The following is a 20,763-nucleotide window of genomic DNA, read 5'->3' as shown; positions in this document are numbered from 1 at the left end:
TATATTTAACTGAAAATACCCCCAAGGAAGCAGCTTTCAGAGATTAGAAGGGCACAACTTGCTTTTTATCTGGCGAAGGATATCATCAGGAAGAAATTACCAGGAAGATGAAACGTTCAAACAACGTTCAAACAATGTTTAAAAGGTATAAAGAAACAAGGTCTTTCAAAACCAGAAAAGAACAAGGCTGTAAAATTTCTAAAATCGCCAGGGAAGACAGATCTTTGAAAAGAACATTCCTTGCAGACAGTCAAAAAGTTTTTCAGAACTTGTTGTTAAACTTAGGAAAGATACAAACAAAAATATATCAGTCCGAACGGTTAGACTAAGTTATTAAAAGGCTGCAAAGCAAGGAAGAAGCTATACTTGTGCCTCAGGCCAAAAAAAAAAAAAAAAAAAAAAAAACGACTGGAATTTACCCCCCCCCCAAAAAAAACCCATTAAAATTAGACACCTAATGATTGTGCAAAAATTGTTTGATTTGACGAAAGTAACTTTGAATAAGTTAACAGCTTCTATTTCCTAAACTTTGAAAGCAACATTTGAAATTTTTATCGATAACATCCATTCAAAAATTGTAGCAAATTCTAATTTTTTATCAAGACTTTGGCAGCCCTGAAGCAATTTGTGTTTGCCGTAGAGAAGGAGAGGCATTTCATCCTGATTGTGTGGTCCCAACTGTAAAATTTGGAGGAGAAAGCGTAATGGCTTGGGGCTGCAATGGCCTGTTATAAACATGTAAGGGCAGAATGAACTCCACAATTAATACTAACATGATGGACCTGGTTTACAAAACTTCTTTTATTAAAATACTAGCAGGGTTGCCCAGCGTTGCTCGGGTGTTTGGAGGTGTATGCTGTGCAAAAAAAGCAAAAAAAAAAAAAAAAATGGTTAATTTTTAAAAATTTGACCCCTATTATGACCCCTTAAAAGTTATAGTTTCGGGCTCAAATAACTTTATTAAGTTATATCCAGGTTCAAGGAACCTATATCTAAAATTCCAAGTGTCTAGACCCAAAATTGTCGGAGGAGTTTTGTAGAGTTCTTAAAGGTCAAATCGTTGAAATTTGACCCCTTAACAGCCAAATTTCTGGCTGACACCCGTCACATCGATTTTCCCAAATCTCAGTACCCGGTATTTCAAATTTCGAGTCTATAAACTAAAAATTGACAGAGTTATTGCGTAGGGAAATGTACACAGACAGACAGACAGACAGACAGACACGTTCACTTTTATAGATATATAGATTTAATAGTAATATTCCAAGTGACGTCACTTCCAACAAGACAGTGCCCCATGCCATACATCAAAAGTTTCAATGGGTTGGTTTGTAGAAAAAACAAACAGATTACAGTAATGAAGTACCCCTCCCCCTCAATCCCAAACTTAAATCCCATTGAAATTTTGTGATTCCATGTGAGAAAAAGAGTGAGAATGCACAAATGTTTATTAAAAAAGAATGAGAAGCCAAACTTCATGAAGAGTGGCAGAAAATAGTTCATACCACCTGCAACAATTTAGCCAATAATATAAAATAAATAAAAGCCGTTATAAAAGCAAAAGGAGGACATGTCAAATATTGATTGTTGTTAAAATAGATTTATTAATATTTACTCCACCATTCTTTACCTTTTAATATATAAGTTTGAATCATAATTTCGATTTTGCATTGATGCTCCATGATTTTAAACGTGGCTGTATATAAATTGATTAAACAGCAAGACGCCGTTACAGAGACACCTAGACAAGTAACGCTTTTAACTGATTGGGTATTATTTCTGTGCGCATGTAAGAGTTGTTGGTTGGTTGTTTTGTTTTACGGCATATCAACCCTTTTCAGGTTATTTAAGCCGAATCTGGTGATTTTGGAGAACGATTTTTTAATATAGTATATTTGTTTTTGAAGTCGTATTCTATTTAACCCATAGTTGGGACCCTAACAGGTGCTACCACTCCGGGTCAGAGTGGACCTGGGAGCAATGGCCATTAAGGGTGGCTCCACACTCCCTAAGGCCTGCAAGCTGGGGCCCTCACCATCGGATATAGTTTAAGGTCATATCCAGGACCTTTGAGAGTTGTATATATATATATATATATATATATATATATATATATATATATATATATATATATATATATATAAGGAGATTAGAACAATAGTCTACAGAGCAGAGTGTATTTTAATGTAATAGTAAATTACTAATTTAATTAAAATACAGGGAAAGAAAAAGTGCTCGTTGTAATTTAAATATATAATAAGCTCGATAGGTAAATATCCTAGAGCTAATTTAATATTCAGTCATATATATATATATATATATATATATATATATATATATATATATTATCTGGAAGGTCATCACTTATCAAGGCCCGGATGCCACTCAAGCATATTAGGCATATGGTGAAACAAGATTTGTTACGTTGGAACTTGGGCAGATCTAGATCATCTAAATGGACGACTAGTAGAAATTTATTTACATTAGACTTGAAGACGACCATATTATAGTCGGCCGGGAAGGTCGCTAATATTAAAAAGAAAATACTTTCGAAATATGTTCACCTCGTTATATAACAGAGTATGGCAGGTGTATGCAAATGTCAAGCCGTGTGCGAAGTGACGCCACGGTAAGTAAAAAAAAAGTACTATAAAAATAAACATATGCCTAGACCGACGATGACGTTTGAGAGGAGAGATGTCAAAGAGACGGAGCACGATCACGTTTTATTCGAAAAAAAAAGGAAAGAGTTCAGGTATTAGCTGTCCTTTTTTCCTTGCGAGGAACTCTGCTACAACATGTGGGGTCCTGGGTGTTTACATATTAACGCTTGTAAAAACATGTAAAACTTTACAGTATGAAATATAGTATGCATAACATTTTTTTGGCTTCTGTATAATGATATTTTCCTGTCATTTTTATCATGGGGATATGACTAAACAAATAATGAAATACGCTTTATTCGACGTGTACACCCGTTCTGTCTGTACACATTTGAAATCTAACCTTATCAGCTCTAAAAACGCTAAGACGCATTTCCGGTGTTATTTCTTTGTATTACTGAACGCATGCTGTTGTTTAGTCTAACTCTATTATCAATTATAATATCAATTTTCTATGTCATTTAATCCTCACATTCCATGAGTTATTTATTTGATAAATGAGTAAAAATTGTATGTTCTCGTCGAAATTCACACACACACACACACACACACACACACACACACACACACACACCCATATATATATATATATATGCTAGCAAAAGTACCCGTCGTTGACTGGGTTCAAAAACAGCCTACATAAAATAATGGACTCTGATTTATGAATGTATGATAGGTTATGAAAAGGAAGGGTTGTAATGAGATAGCTTCGAATTCGGGGGTATCAAAACCAAAGCAAAATATGATGAAAGTAAAAATAAAATAGATAAATTCCATAATTTATTATACCATACCTGTTCACACTGAAACACTTATCAAGAGCCTATTCGTGACTAGATACACACACACACACATACACACACACAGACATTCACCTTTATATTATATAATGTAATCAGCTTTTTAAAATAGTCAACTATATAGGAGCCTATTCGTGACCACACACACACACACACACACACACACACACACACACGCACACACACACGCACACACACATATATATATATTTAACGCATATCGTTTGCTAGGTTTTATTAACCGTGAAGTCGTATTTTTAGCTCTTTACATCAAGTGCCTTCATTCCGTGTTTGGAGCTATGTCCATTAAAAAACATCAGACGTTTTTGCGTACACACGTTAGGCTATGCTGTGAGTCTTCAACTTCAATAATGCTTAAATTGGGAATAAGGACTTTCACTTTTCTCTGCTTGAAATGTCACCGGGAAGACACCGAATTTTCTTTCTCCGCTATTCAAATTAATTCGTCGACTTCCATTAACTGTAAGTTAGATTTTCATCTTTCATCCATCACTCCTCCCGTAACAGAGTGAAGACGGGCGTATGCAAATGCCGAGCCGTGTGCGAAGTGACGTAACCGCAAGGAAAAATGAAAAAAAAACAGACTATAGAATGAACGTGTGAACAGACCGGAGGACGTTAAAGAAGACTCTCATGTTAGAGACGTGGCTGACGTCACGACCGTAAGTATAAATCACGCGTGGCGGGAGAATGAGGATTAAAGATTTTTTTAATCCCTGAAAGAAGAGTTTAAGTTCGTTTCTATTATTTGTCTCCTTTGCGACTGAGTCTCCAACGTGCTGGTCCCGAGTCTCTACTAATCAACGCGTGTGTAAAAGTGCGTGTAATGTTATATTTTATTCAATTAATAGCTTTAGTTATGTAATACTTGAATATAGAGAAATGTTACTCGATAATGTTAAAGAATTAGATAGATAATTATGAATCAGAAGATTTCAAAATAATAGTTGTTTAATAGTTGTCAGCTGGTAACATTGTTAGATGCGTTGAATCATTCATGTATAAAAATAGTAGTTAGAGTGAAAGCACTTGTTGATTATATAATCGATAAGCTGAAACGTGTTAAATATAAGAAAAATTGTGTCAGCTAAACTAGAAATTATTGATTGGAATTATACTTCTAACGTATTTGATATACCGAACGATAAAATCTCTAGCAGGCGATATTCGGAAGTTATACAATTCTATAAAGATATATCAGGATAATTGCCCTGTGAAAGTAAACATTTTATCCTGTTAAAGAAAAGAAGATAAAGCTTGAAAAATAAGAATTATGCAAGGTGGAACGATGCATTTATCGCTCTAAAGAAAACAACACTAGGTCTTTATTTTAAATATGTACAGAAAAGAATCAATTCAGGTAAATTCAATATGTAATAGAACTGACATCTATTAAATGCATCCGCCTTCAGCCTGCATTACCGTTTCGAGACGGGCCCAGAACTAGGAACATGCCTTTTCCATAAGCGCCGGTGAGAGCTCGGCGAATACTCGGCGGATGGCGGAGATCAGGCTGGCTTTGTTCTTGTAGGAGGTCATGTTGGTGATGTTCTTAACGTATTACCAAACGAAGTAGTCCATCGGGTTCAGGTCGGATGGGGGATTGGTGGAGTCAGAGAAGGGTACAAAGTCGTAGCACTCTTTCTGAAGCCAAACCTGGATCTCTTTGGACTAGTGGACCGACGCAGAGTTTTGCTGCGACATCCAGCGTCTGCTAGCGGCCACCTGATTGCATCAAGGGATCACCACACTCTTCAGCACATCCAGGTACACTTTGGTGTTGACTTTCAAGCCGACTTCGAAGGTGGCATAATGTGGCCCTCACTTAAAACCACACCAAAGATAATAACCGTGGCGGGAAACTTTGTTTTCATAACCCGAGCACGTCCCTGTTATTCGTGGCAATCTAGCGATGCATTTTGAGGGTGATGGCAATGGCCCTGTTGTCATAACTTGCATTGGTAGAGAGTACGAGTTGTACAGCGGCGCATCTCCGATCTCGCTCGTTGAACATTGTGCAGGTTCCGAACATAATAGAAGGCTACTATCGCTCTTGGGCTTTGCACACAACTGGCCAACAAGTAGATGGTCCGCTACACACACACACACACAAAAAAAACGGTTTCCATCAAAAAGAAATGGAATCATGTCGTCTTTTCTAGGGCAACAATTTTATTGTTTCATGTTGTACCAACTTTGATAAACTAACAAATCGTTAAAAAACGAAAACAAAATGAATACGAAATATTAGAAGTCAATGAAAATCGATAAGTTGTGAAATGCATCTTTCCGATGCACTAAGAGTGATCATCAGTGATGTAATTGCCTTCATCGCCGATGTCGGGCTTCGCATCATATTTGCTTAGACAGCAACCTCGACCTGAACGTAGAAGCGCCATATTGTTTCCTTGAAAACTTTCAGTTAATATACCGGCGCTGTAAAAAGAATCGTGTTCTGATAATTTTCGATTTTCTTTTATACCAAATGTCAAGAGGCATCAGAGAGGCATCAGCTTCAGTAAACGCGCAGAACTGAAGAATACGAGAAAAAAAAAGAATAGAGTTATTTTTATGTTACCACTTCGATCCATTAAATTTAAACCAGTAAATCGTTTTCCACAGCTTTGATCTTTTAAAAGATTTTTATTGTTAAACTAGCAAAGATACCCGTGCTTCGCACGGAGCTTTGTTGCGCACTCGGGTACCAAAATCTGTGGGCACCTTTCCAGTAAGTTGATGTTGTAAGAGCAACGATTGCATAAGGTGATTAACATTTTAACTACCTCTTGTAGTGACTGAAATTCAATCAGGAACTTCACAAAACATTTTCATCAAAAAGGAAGGTTACTTGATGTTACATAGTAAATTTTTCATTGAAGTAATTTTCAACTCTTGCTTAAATTTTATCTTGCACATTCAATACTAAAAACTTACCACAATCAGATCATATCAGTTTTTCCTCATATCCATTTCTCGAACTTTTCACTGAAGAGCCTCAGGGTAAACTACATTTCTGCTGCTTTGATTTGGAGCCAGAATGTAGAGTTTTTCTGAACTTCCTGTCCGGCTGATGGAGACGTAGAACATACCGTGACTGAAGCAGTCTGATGTCAAGTCTACGCCAATGGTGTTAAATGTCTGACCTTGACTTTTGTTTATGCTCATTGCAAAACACACCTTCACAGGAAATTGGAGTCTCCGGAATTTAAATGGAAGTTCTGAGTCCGATGGAACTAAGGGGATCCTTGGCAGTAGAACGGTTTCGCCTTTGTAGGGACCACAGGAAATGGTGGCCTCAAGTACATTGGTGTGCAATCTGGTGATAACACATCTGGTTCCGTTTGTTGTTTTTGGCGGTTCCAAGGATCGAAGAATCATGATTGGCGATCCAATTTTGAGATTTAAAATGTGTGGAGGCATTCCAGATATCTCCAAAGAGTTTAAAAACTCCACAGGGTAGTGAACAGCTTCATATTCATTAGTAGCCGAATCAACTGACTTGTATTGCTTTGTGTCTCCTGGAAATTCATTCATTATTGAATTGTTCAAATGATTCACATTGCTGTTTAATGGCGAAATAATAGCCCTCTCAGCAAGCCAATCCGGTGATTTTCCATTGTTTTGCAGGTCTGGGTACACTTTGTCTTTCAGTTGCTTCTGATTACCGACACATTTACCAAGCGCAGTTGGAATCTTAATTGTGTCAGGTGAAGAAGTGATAGGAAACTGACCATTACCGATTTGGAGAAGCAATTTTGAGAAGTCTGCTGTAGCTGTGTTATCAGAGATATAGGCTCTCATATTAGTAGTCAGTCTCTTCACTATAACGTGCCTCCAGAGATAGGGTTGTTTCAAACTTACATTGACAATGTTAGCCCTTGTGCGATTTTTAACCACTGGGAGGATTTGACGGAAATCACCGCAAAATAAGGTTGGAATGCCACCCATGGGATTCTTGTTTCCTGTGATGTCTTGCAGTGTTCGGTCAATTGCTTCATAAGCACTCTTGTGCGTCATTGGAGCTTCGTCTACAATGATTGCAGAGGTGTCTCTAATTACATTTGCCAAGGCTGAGTTACCAGTAATTTTGCAAACTGGCTGATCCATTCGATGAGTATCCAAGGGTACTTTAAAAGTGCTGTGAAGAGTGCGGCCACCTTGTAGTAGAGTAGCAGCAATGCCACTGGATGCTGTTGCAAGCACAATCTTTCTCATGGATCTAATCTTTGCAAGGATCAAATTGATTACAAAAGTCTTGCCCGTACCACCTGGAGCATCAAGAAACATCATGTTTTTGTTCATTTCACCTTGTGCTTCCAACATTGCCATGAATGAATTGTAAACTTCTCTTTGAGAATCGGTCAGTTTTTCTTGCATATTTTTTGCTTGTAGGGAAAGTTCTTCAAGATTATAAGTAACTTCACGTTGATACTCTCTCGCGAGTCTTTCATCTCTCCCTTGCGTTGGTGCAGGTAATCCATAGCTTGCCAATGGTTGACCGCACATAAGGAGAACTTTTTCTTCAATTAGACAAAGAGTTTTATTGTAGATGTCCTCATTAAAATCTGCTTCTGGATTGTTAACTTCTTGCCTGTATCTGTGAAGAATGTCTTCAGATATTACATCACGAAAAGCCATCCAGATCTCAAGAGGATTTCTTGGCTCACAGGCTGTTAAAATTATCACAAATAGGCTTCGCAAATTTGAAGGTGATTGAGTGGCACTTGCCTCTCCTACTGCTTGATGCAATTGATGGTCATTTTCTAGAAGGCCTCGAGCAAGGCACGCTGCTCTGTATGTTTCAAACACCTGACCATTGTATGCTCGCAAATTTTGAAATGAAGTTGGACCAGCAACCTCATTGAGCAACAGGCGTAAGAAATAACACTCCCCTGCTTTTGGACTAATCGTGTAGATTCTCCCAATGCATAGTGCCTTCCATACATCATCATTTTCAGCACCTTCAACTTGTACCCCACGCATTCTTCTCATCCATTTCTTTGTCGATTTGTTCCAAGTGTAAAACTCAGGGACTTCTACGTATTTGAGACCCCTTGCAAAGTCATCCTCATGGCAGAGTTGAAAAAATGGTGTCAAAGTTGTGGCAGGCGGTGGACCTTGGGCTCGTTCCAGAGCAGTATCAGCTGAGAACATGACATTCTGCCCATTTTCAAGATGAACAGAAAGTTGTACAATTGGGGGGAAATGTTCATGGATGGGATGTTCCAATATCCTCCAGGCCGCCTCTGAACTGCCGACATACCTTGCATTCTGGAACTGCTGGATCTCATCCACAATGTGACTTTGTACTTGGCCTTGTTGGTTAGCTGCTCCATCAGTTCTTTGTAGTTCAAACACTGCTTGATCACATCCTTTATTCACGTATTTGAGGACATATTTGATGCTTTGGATCGAGCTGCAAATTTCTACGTTAATGTGAGCGTTGAACTGCTGAAGGAGGACCTTGTTGTACGGAACAATCCACTGGTTTGTTATTTCTTGATTAACATACCGACCATTTCTCTTCATCCTTATTGTACTAGTCTGGCTTCCATCTTCTGGTTTTCTTCGCCTGTACTTGGGGTAAGAGTCTTGGCCTTGCTTGGTACACTGAATAAATTCTTTTGGGTATTTTTTGGAACATTTGTTGTCAATCGTACATGGACAATTTGGATTAAATGGTCCACAAGGTCCATGCACCATATGTGCCATCACTTTAGCATGAAGATCAGGATCTTCCTCTTTGTCAGGGATCTCTGCAGATATGCAGAGATCCATTTTTTCTGGTAGAAGTTTGTCCTCTGGGGCCTGCCAGGTGAGGATGTGTGCATGCGGCAGTCCTCTTTTTTGATATTCAATACTGTACAGGAAAGCCCTCAACCTGCCAAATCCTCCCTTTTTAATAAATTCAAGTAACTTTTTTAGCTTCTGCCTGAAAACCCTGGCAACAATATCTGGACGATCCTGAGGGTCTTGCCCTTGAAGACAATTTTCTGTAATTTCTGTCCACTTTGGATTTGTTGTGAACGTGATGAAGAGGTCGGCTCGGCCCATTCGCCGAACATATGCCATGGCATCACTTTGACGCTCAAACATGTATCGAGGGCCTCCTGTATAAGTTGCCGGAAGAACAACTCGTTGACCAAACTGTTCTGGATTCCCATCCTCCCTAAGAATTGAATCTCTCAAGTTGCTATAATTGTCAGCTCTCAGGGTCTGTTGCTCACGCCTCAGGAACTGTAAACGTTCTGTTTCAATCTTGCAGTACACATCCACCAGCCATTGTTGAAATAGCCTTCGGTACCAGAGAAAATAGTTTCCAGGCCGAGTCATTAAATGGTACGAATAAAATTGCTGTTGGGTAACTTTTCGCCCATTGGATGCCTTCATGTAGATGTTGTAAGATGGAGAACCATAGGGGTACATTAACGGGTACATTAAAGTATCGTAGAGGGGATGTAGTTCGGAGATCCATTTTAATGTATCATTTCTAAAACGCAAGACAATATCCCGGTTAGCTGTTGGTTCATTCTCCATTAATATTCCAATCTCATACGTTGTTGTTGGAGCATTGAATCGCCGTGGATGCTCTTCTTGCGGCCTTCGGTCTTCCCTTATGACAACTTTATGTTCTACCAAGTGTTCTTCTTCAATCCTCTCCTTTGTTGTTTTCAGCTGACAAATGAAGCTGTTGTTCTCATGTAAAAATTCAGTCAGACTTTGGAGAATGTCTCTATTGAGTCTACTGTCACGTCCCCGATTATGTAGTTCCTCTTCCAGACTATCCAAGAAGTAGACTTGAATAAACTTTGCTGTTTCATCTTCAGGTGGTAAAAGACTCCCAATCTGGTGGCAAACCTGGCCTCGAATTCTAAAAGAAGGATTCCACCCATGTACTGCCACAATTTTGTGACCAAATGATGTCATTGCAAAACAATTGTTATAACTGCGTAGATTTTGCAGAAAATCTTTAGAGATGGGACCATTGCCGGAGAGCAAATCTTGAAGCAACTGAGGCAGTGGTGGAAAGCTATCAAGCACAACTTTGCCAGAAGAACAACAACAACCAGGGGTTTCTCCTTTAAATTTTACAGCTGAGCAATGTTGACATACTTTGTCCATTTTTCCTATATCAGCTGTAGTGAGAGAGTCATTTTTGTTGTAGAGCAATCCTTTTCTATTGCAGTGTTCTATTTCATGGTGTCTCAAAGCAGTCATTCGTTGTCTAGCTGCCTCGTTTTCTGTCAATTGCTGGGGCAAAGTCATACTCTCTCTCCATGCAGCCTCTCGTTGTTGCCCTTGGTATAGGCGAAAGCTTCGTTGGGTTTCCGATTCATTCTGATGTCGTTGAGCCACTCTCAACTGACCTTGTGTACGTCTACTTACCTCATATAATTCATTCGATCGTAATATTGCTTCTCTTTCCAGTGCATATCTTTGCCTTTCTTGAATTTCATCTTGTGATGAATTTAACCGCCTTACAGCATGTCTAGTTCTGTCAGCTTCACGTTGGGTTTCTCTTTCCAAATCTGACAGTCTTGCTCTCCTTTCTCTTTCACGTATCCTGTTAAGTTCTAGACGTCTTTCTCTATCTGAATTGTTTTCATTGGAGCGAACTGCAGCAACTCTTAGTCTATTAGCTTCCAATCTTTCCATTCTTTCTTCCTCACTTTCGTTTCTACTTCGTTTGGGTGGCATAATTTCGGTTTTAAACGGAATTGTTTAACGATATTAATGATTGTAAATTAATTAAGCGTAAAGGAAATGTATACTAACTGAAATGGACGAACTATAAATAATATTTCTGAATAGTACAATTATAAACAATTATATTGTACCTATTTACTATGCCTCCCCACGGGACAGAGTTAGACACCAGGGTCGTTTTTTAACGTGGAGAAAAGGTACAAAAATAAAAATTGTCTCAGTCGTGAAGGATTTCTCCTCCACCGAAAGAGAACAAGAAAATGAAGTGCAGCATCTGAAGAACAGATGGTATTTATTTGCTCCCCCACCGAGCAAATTAGGCACAAGGCCAATTTTTAATGTGGGGAGTGAAGGGAGGGGGAAGGGAAAAAGGGGACCAGCTCCCGAGAGGTGGGAAATGGGAGCTGGTTAAAGGTCAGGCATGTGGGGTTGCCCCCACATCTGGTCTTTGCTAGTCATAGCTAGTCATAGCCTGCAGTATCTGCCGGAACAGATACTACACTTTGATCTTGACCAAAAGGAATGAATAAAAGCGACCTACGTGTGACTCATTACTTCCGGGTGTAAACGTCACAGTCTAAAAGTAATAATTAAAAAAAAAAAGTAAATGTAAAATAAATGTAATACCAACTTAGGTTAACTAAGTAAACAGTACAATTAAAACAGTTCTATTAAAACAAATAATTACTAAGATCTAGGTAATTGTTAGTCTCATTGTTATGGTTTTAAAGAAAAAAATGTGTAAAAAAAGTTCTGCTTTTGTGAGTACGTGTATTTCTTTTAAATTACATAACCTTTTTATTTTATTATTTCTATATCTTTTAAATTTATATATTTTGTTAGTAAACTGGAAGAAATTCAGTTGAATAAAACCTTGTTCGTGTTCTTTACGTTAAACTCATATTTTTATAAAAGGTTCATCCGGTTTAAAGAAAGCACTAAGTTTAAATAAGACTGGAAATAACTAATTCAATATATAAATAGAAAAATGAAATAAATATAAGCTTTAAGTCTTAAGATAGTAATAATCAAAATGTAATAAATTATTTGTAGTTCAAATCTATGATAAGACAGGCTTTCGAAATAGGCTCGACCAGAAATATTAAATTGGAACGAAATTATAATCTCCGTGCCATTTTCAAAACAACCCCACAAAAGTAACGGTATCCTGCAGTTGGTTAAAATGACAACGTTGGTTGTAAGAAAAATGTAAAAGAAAATGCGCTTATCTGTTTATTTTGACCTGTTTTATTTAATTAAAAAAAAATTGGCTATAACTGGAAGAGAGCGTTATGTTTTGGGGGGTGTTTAAAAAATAGAATGGAAATAAAGTTAGTTCCGTTTTAATTGTCTTTAATTGCGGCAAGCGCTAACAAAATCGAAAAATCACTGTTTACATTCGAAATGTTAACTTTTATAGGTTTACAGGTTTGCTGACAAGGCTGGGGGTGTTTAATACAATTATTTTACTAAATTGATTTTTTTCATTTAAAAATAAAATTATTTCTTTTTTAATAAAGTTTTATTTTAAAATATTTGTTTTTGTTTATTTATATAAAATTACGATAGTTGAATTGTATTCTTTCAATAATATTGGCAAGTAAAATATAAAAGATTAAAACGGAACGAAATTGAAATTTCCATTACATTTTCAATACAATCCCAAAACATAAAGCTTTGCTCGCCAATGAATTGTTTTGATAATATACGTAAAGTGAAATAAATCGAATATAAAATTAAATGAAAATATATTAAATAATTAAATGTTAAATAGATTTTGTAAATAGTACAGTTGAAATGATTAGAATATTTTCAATATGTAATAAGGTCGAGGTAATTAGTTAAAGAGATTTAATATAATGTGATATGCAAATGAGCATAAGTCATTCGATATGGGGGTGGTTTGTAGACTAGTATATAAAGAAATTAGGCATAGATTCTTATGTCTCCTATAACAGAAACATCCTAAAATGGGTTCTAATGTTTCTCTACCAGGAGAGATCTACCCTCTTACCTCCTTTATATTTCGTTGATGATGGAGAGCTGTACACACAAACAGAAACACACGAACCCTATTACTTTATGAAAATATAGATATATTGAGCAGTGTAAACTATTATTCAAATATGTAATATGAAATGAAAATTCTTTAAGAACGTAGTAAAAGAAATAACATAATGCCTCAATAAAATAATTACTTTGCAGTTGCATCTAAAACAATGTTTCATGGCATAATGTGCACGGCATAATCACGTTAATCTAACTGCATGCGTTACATTAGCAAAGTTAAGCGACATAGAGGCTTGCCAGATCCAGATTGGTGACCATTTGTGAATGATGGGCTTGATATATCAACGTTCTATTACCGAAATATACATGCGGCCGGAGATCACTTCCGATTTTGATATTCCCTATAAATTCCCTCCTTTGGAGATAGCCGGCATAGTCTGCCTAGGACCAAATACCACGTTTGGAAAAAAACGAAATACAGAGATTAATTATCATTAAGACTTACGTTTAATTTTCTGATTAAAAAAACAAAAAACTATTTGCAAATATCAGAAAACAAATTAATATTTTAAAATTAATAAATTAATAAGGCAGATTACTTTTCTTAGTCAGCGATGTCTATTATTATTAATCTCATTGTTATGTTCATTAGTAATAATTAGGGCCATGATAACAGCATACTCTTTTCCTTGTTTTGATTCTTGGGTATATATCCATTGATTTCTTATATGTTTTTTTATATAGAGTGATGTGGTTCTCGGTTGATTAATTGTATCTAACTGTGTCGGATATATACTCAAGAGTCAAAACAATGAACAGAATATGGTGTTGTCATATTCCTAATAATAATATTCTATAATATTCAATAGTTCAAACTTACTCAATTGGAATTTATTGAGTTAAACTAATTTTCCAGATAACTCCGAGATACAGGTCGGCTAATTTGATTTTAAAAGTGATATTCTATTCTGAATTTGAAAACCTTACCAAAATCCTATTGTGAAAATTTTAGAATCTAAAATAAACGGAAATATTTGTCTACTGATTGTCAATCTTTAAAACATACATTCTACACAATGTTAAACCATAACCAATCATTGTGCGAGGTGATAGACATGTGCTAAATTGCTCTAAGTAATGTCCCTTACGAGAAAAAGAAAGTCTTGTCAAAGGTATAAGTTCCACATATTTTACTTGTTTGAAATTTATAACAAATATATTTCGGAGATATACTATATCCCCAGTGTGTTGAGAGAAAAGAAAAGTCTGTTGAAAATTTCAAACAAGTAAAATATTTGTTTATTTCCTAATATTACGTTGTGATTTGGTTTCAAGTGCATTTGATGCGTATTTTATTTTATTCAAATTAAATCAACGTTTCTATGTGGAACACACACTCTTGACGTTATTCTCGCGTTACCTACGCACTGTTCCAACATTTCAAAATACAACCGCTCAGATACAACGCGCGGCTCTTTCAAACAGACTTTTCTTTTCTTACTCCAACTTTACAACATGGAAATGAAGAAGATAAAAAAATAGAAAGAAAACAACATACTGAGGATGGAGTATATCTCCGAAATATATTTGTTATAATTTTCAAATAAGTAAAATCTTTGTTTATTTTCCTAATATTACATTGTGTTTTGGTTTCAAGCGCACTTGATGCGTATTTTATTTTATTCAAAAGATAGTCTTGTTTTATGACACACAACATTTGCAATTATTTATCTTTCTTTTAAACCCACATATAATTTTTTTGTGGATTTTCTCAGGTTAGGTTAATTGCCCTTTCAAAACTGTGAAAATGTGAGTGCGGATATCGTTATTCGAGTCTCTGCAAATCATAACTTGCATTAAAGAAATCATTTTCTTCGATAATTGCAATTTCGCAACACCCAGTTTTGCAAAAGGTTAATTAGATCAGACCACTATTTCGCTTGAAAATTTATTGCTGGTGTTTCCTTCCAATCTATTTTCTGACTGCAGCCGCAATCGATTAATATTATAAAACCGAACTTATTGAACTAAATTAAAAGTGTAATAAAACTTGCATTAATTTTCCCCATGATATCTGAACAGAATTTAAAAATAATTCTATATATCAGCATAATCTATCTTACAGCGTTTTTATATATTTTTTAATATTGCATTTTCACCCCAAACAAGGGACAGTGCTACTTTGATGTAAGGGGCTACTATCTGGGACATGGTTTGTAAAAGTACTATGTAGGGAGTTGAGCAGCAAGATGTCTGTTTACATTACACTTGAAATTCTGCATCTCAGTACAGTCAGGGAAACAGGAAGGGAATTAGCAGTTCTAGAAAATAAACTATTTGCGTAGAAGGCTTTCTTACATCTAGAGATTTCTACTGTGATATCCATGATTGGTTGTTTTCTTAGAGTCTCACATTGGTAATATTTCCAACAGAGAAATTAAATTTTCAGGTCATGAATGCATAAGTTCGGTCATCATAACAATGCAATTTGCCATCTTTTCTGGTCCTAAGTCAAATCTCTGGATACAACTTCATTTAACTTATTAAAACTAGTAACCAGATAACTAGTGACATGTGTAAATATTACTTGAGGAAAATGATTTCAAAATAATGTATATATCTATAAAAGTGAGCATTTGCGTGTGTCCGGGATTAAATGAGGATCAAGAAATGTACTACCCTCTCATATTTTTAGTGACACCAAAATTTGTAAAATCGTCTATTTTATAAGTCAAATTGATTGATTGACTGCTCTAGTTAAGGATTATAACTAGGGCTGTAACAACAGCATATTCTTTCCATTGTTTTGACTCTTGAGTATATACCCGTTAATATCTTACATGTTTTTATATAGACGGATGTGGTTCTTGGTTGATTAAGTGTGTCTAACTCTGTCGGATATATACTCGGGAGGCAAAAGAATGAAAAGAATATTCTGCTGTCACAACCCGAACTATAATAATTAAAATCCGATATGGATCACAATAAAAAATATGATAACGCATCAGACTGTCTCAACCAATAAAGGCGAAAGGAAATTGAGAAAATTCCATTGAAAAAGGCTGGAAGTTTTAAAATTAAACAATTTAAAAAAATAAAATGCATTATATATATATATATATATATATATATATATATATATATATATATATATATATATATATATATATATACAATTTATTAGCTGAATTTATTAAAAAAAAATAATCCCAAAATATGCATGTAAATATATTTCTTGGGCTTGGAAAAATCCGTTTTAATTTTACTTGTTAACAATAATTTTCAACTCATTAAGTGAGCCACCGATTTCTTACCAAGTTACTTTCTATTCAGATTGCACAATCTCTATCGACTTCATTTGATCGCTCAACTCTTGTTTTATACGGTCTGACTTCTGTCACTATCTCTTTTTCCTTCTTTTATCGTTCCCTCTTTGTTTCCTTTATCCCTCCCTTTTTGCTTACTAACAGAGTCCAGATCATAAAACTCAATATAAAACAGAAGACTGGGATAATCCTTTATAATTAACCCATTATAATTAACCCATTATAATTAACCCGGTTTTATGCATTATTTATCACTCTCATTTCCATCTCAAATTAGCTCTATCTCTCCAATAATCCCCTCTATTAACAGCTCAAGATAATAAAACTACCTTTAGGTCAGGAGATTGGAAGAGTTCATTATAAACAATAGGGAGTATTTCCACACTATAAATTCTGTTTAACACATATTTCAAAAGATATAAAGGAAAATAGAGGGAAGTGAGAGGAGGCGAGAGACAAAAAGAAAGAGTGTAACTGAGAAAAAGGTAAAGAATGTATACAGAACAGAAAGAATGAATTTTGAAATTTTAATGTTTTATTTAAAAAAAAATAAACGAGTATGAAAATTTTTATCATGCCAGCCAGAGAACTTCTGGTTATCGTTCCAGCAACCTAGTGACTCTCTTCTGTTGGCAGATAATTGTTTTGAGGTCACGTTCCATTTGCTTCTTATACATTACCTCGTCATGCTGTAGATTTGGTTTACTGCCGGCCTTCCGAGGCGCCCATAACGGGATTTCCAAGAATCCTAAAAAATAAAAAAAAATAAAACGAAATTGTGCAGTTCCAGAAGAATGTTCACAATTGGAAATAAGTTCTAATATATAGACATTATTTAAGGTATAATCTATTATTTACTCATTGTTATTTTGTTTATTTACAATACTTTTTTATATATTATATACTTATATTATTTTCTATATTACATCGGTGTTAATATGTTTGGAATTTATGTTTACATTTAGGAAGAAATGTCTGGTGTATTTAGATATTCTATAGCGTGAATGTGAAGCAATTTACATGTGTAATGTTTGTTATCTTGAAAAGAGTTAATTGGACATATGACGTAGGCTGTCCGACATATGTCGATGTCGGGAATGTGGCAGATCGTCTGTATGCATAATCTATTAGTGTCAGAGATTTGCTAAAAAGCTGGTCAAGAAAAAAAAAATGCTGTCCATCTTATTGCGTTTTATTGCGCGACTTGATCGCGATTTAGTAAATCCATTAACATAACATCCCGCGAAAAATGGAGTTCTATGCACCATTTTGTTTTCAAAAATATATTAAATGTTTGATAAAATATTGATGTATTTGATATTGTATAAAAATATTCCGTGTACTTTTAGAGAAAACGTTTGCTTAAACGATTGTGTGCAACTTAAATACACAAAACATATGCATATATAACAAATATACTACACACGTCGATATTTCAAATTTGTTGACCATCTTACCGTTTATTTCACACAATTGTAATGATTATGTCAATTGAAGAATTGATATAATAATTACAGGTATAAATTTATGCGTAAACTTTAAGTATTTACTTCACCAGTGCTCAATACGTAGGTAGAGCTAGTTAGTAAGTTATAAAAATATATATATATATATATAATTATTTTTTTACTATAATAATTAAATACCTACAGACACTAGTGTTTCATCCTTTCGGGATTCTTCAGTGCAGGGTATCACGATTACTACCAGTCGAACGATTCGAACCCCGCGACACGAGACATCTCTGGCTCGATTAGCGGAGGCCGTATCCATTCGGCTACCATTAACCGTGTGAAATAGCGTTGAATTTTTTAAACATTTTAATTTAAATGTTCATTACGTCAGACAGACAGTGATCAAATCGTTATATTTTTTCACTATAATAATTAAATACCTACAGACACTAGTGTTTCATCCTTTTGGGATTCTTCAGTGCAGGGTGTCACGATTACTACAGAGAGAGAGAGAGAGAGCAAGAGAGAGAGAGAGAGAGAGGGAGAGAGATTAATCCTCAGAGAGTACTGTTTCGCTGTTTCACAGCTCATCAGTACGGCTAGACAAGCAACTACCCCAAAAAGCCAGGATCGAAACCTAATCGCCCAAACGACACCGTTGCCTTATACGGTTGTTGCTATGCATGTTTTGTATATTGTTCAAAGTACCTAAGCACAATTTGGTCCATACGCTAATGTTGATTTGTGTGTGTGTATATATATATATATATATATTCATGTATATATATATGTATGTATATATATGTATATATATGTATATATCTATGTATGTATATATATGCATATATGTGCATGTATATATATGTATATATACACACGCTCTCACACACATATCTCTTTACATCATCAACATTCTGATCCACATCTGGCATCAATTGAAATGAATGGCTCTCGTCTTCAGGAGGCCTCAAGTTTTGACAAGCTTCTGGGATTGACCATTACTCCTGATCTTAAATGGAACACGTACATCAAATCTGTTGCCAAGGCCACTGGACAAATGGTGGGATCTTTCTATCGATCCGGTAGATATCTCACTTCTGATGCAATTCTCTATCTATATAAGAGCCAGGTACGTTCAAGGATGGAATACTGTTGCCAAACTGGTCAGGAGCTGCCAGAAAGGACTTGTCCTGCCTTGATAGAGTTCAAAATAGACTTCGAAGCCTCGTAGGAGATGTCCTTTTCTCTTCCCTGCAACCTCTATCTAACAGAAGAGATATTGCGAGTTTGTCTCTGATGTATCGTTATTTGCATGGAAAGTGTTCGACTGAGCTTCAGTCTATAATCCCCCAACCTCGCCAAACTTTCACAAGAAACACTCGTCTAACTGAAAACACTATCAATAATTCCCCTCACTCTTTATTTGTGCCTAAACCTAAACGTAGATTCCATGAACAAAGCTTCTTTCTTAGAACTTCACGCCTGTGGAATTGTCTTCCGTTTTCCTGCTTTCCGGCTGACTACAATATGGTTCTGTTCAAGTCTAAAGTAAATAAGTTCTTGATGAGCCGTTACATGCAAGTTATCAAATTTACCAAATTTTCATTACTAACGATTACTATATTGTCCAATTACTACTGTACACTCTTTAACTCTTACCCTTTAGTGGCCTCTTGGCCTTGATAAGTGGTGATGTGTTATATATATATATATATATATATATATATATATATATTCTCAATTCAAAGCACAGGTAGAGAAATACATTGGGAAATTTTCAAACAATTTTTATTTATGAGAAATGTCTTTTAAATGTTTCCTGAAATAATGCAGACTCTCTGGGTTGCGATTTACCTCTCTTATTTCGTTTCTTATGTTTGCCTTCAATTCTTGCAGGGTTCATGGTTTCAAAAAGGCACTACAAGAATTGAAGGAAAACATCAGTAACAAAATAAGGGAGTCAAATCGCCATCGAAAGAGTTTGCACTTTGTTATGAATAATGTTTTGGAAAGAGCACAAATATGCGATGCAGAAAATGGGCAACATTTGAAACATTATTTTTCAGGAATAAGAATTGTTTGAATTGCTTTTTCATAAAAAGAGTTTTCAATTTCTTAATCAGATTGTGTTAAAATAACATAAAGATATAAAAAATAAAGAATATATATATATATATACTGTATTTTATTAATTAAATATATACTGCATTTTATTAATTAAAAATAATTTAAAAAAAATATTTTTTTTTACTTTTTAGACTTTCAACCTTTATAAACTTTTTTTTTTGCCACTTCATTTTGCCTCTGGTGTTTGCGAAATCTTGGCGCTTTTTTATTTTAAAATTTCTTGTCCGTATCAGACTTTAATTATTATTTTTATTGTTATTGATCTTTTTTAACTTATTTTATTAATTCATATTTTGAGTTTTTTTCTATTATTTTAAATTACGACAAGCTATAGAAAAGGGTTTCGTTTGGTTTGTATTGCCCTTCTATATTGAATTTGACATCCTAATATCTGCTTTGTGCGTGAACGTTTTGAACCTTTTTCAAATTCTTTTGGTGTGCATGAAATGCCTTTTTTTATAAGATTTTTACCCCTAATAAGGCACGTTGCCACTTTGATGTAGGGGGCTACTATTAGGGACATAGGCTACATGGGTACTAGGTGGGGAGTTGGGCAGCAAGATGTTGGTTCACGTTACACTTGAACTTCTGTATGTTAGTACAGTTGGGGAAGCAGGAACCAGGCAGGGAGTTCCAAAGTCTAGCGGTAGTGGGG

General features: G+C 35.4%; 1 protein-coding gene across 1 annotated transcript in view; it reads right to left on the bottom strand.

Annotated features, from left to right (window-relative positions):
* LOC145241401 (uncharacterized) overlaps positions 1–20,763 on the bottom strand; it is a 197,758-nt gene that overhangs the window by 105,049 nt on the left and 71,946 nt on the right. The window contains exon 2 of the mRNA XM_080104329.1: positions 17,208–17,275. Within this exon, the coding sequence (XP_079960455.1) occupies positions 17,208–17,275 (68 nt within the window). The remainder of the gene's footprint in view (positions 1–17,207; positions 17,276–20,763) is intronic.

This window comes from Euprymna scolopes, chromosome 20, assembly GCF_053919585.1.
Source record: "Euprymna scolopes isolate OS-2025 chromosome 20, ASM5391958v1, whole genome shotgun sequence".
Classification (NCBI taxonomy): domain Eukaryota; kingdom Metazoa; phylum Mollusca; class Cephalopoda; order Sepiida; family Sepiolidae; genus Euprymna; species Euprymna scolopes.
This window is presented reverse-complemented; position numbering and strand designations above follow the sequence as displayed.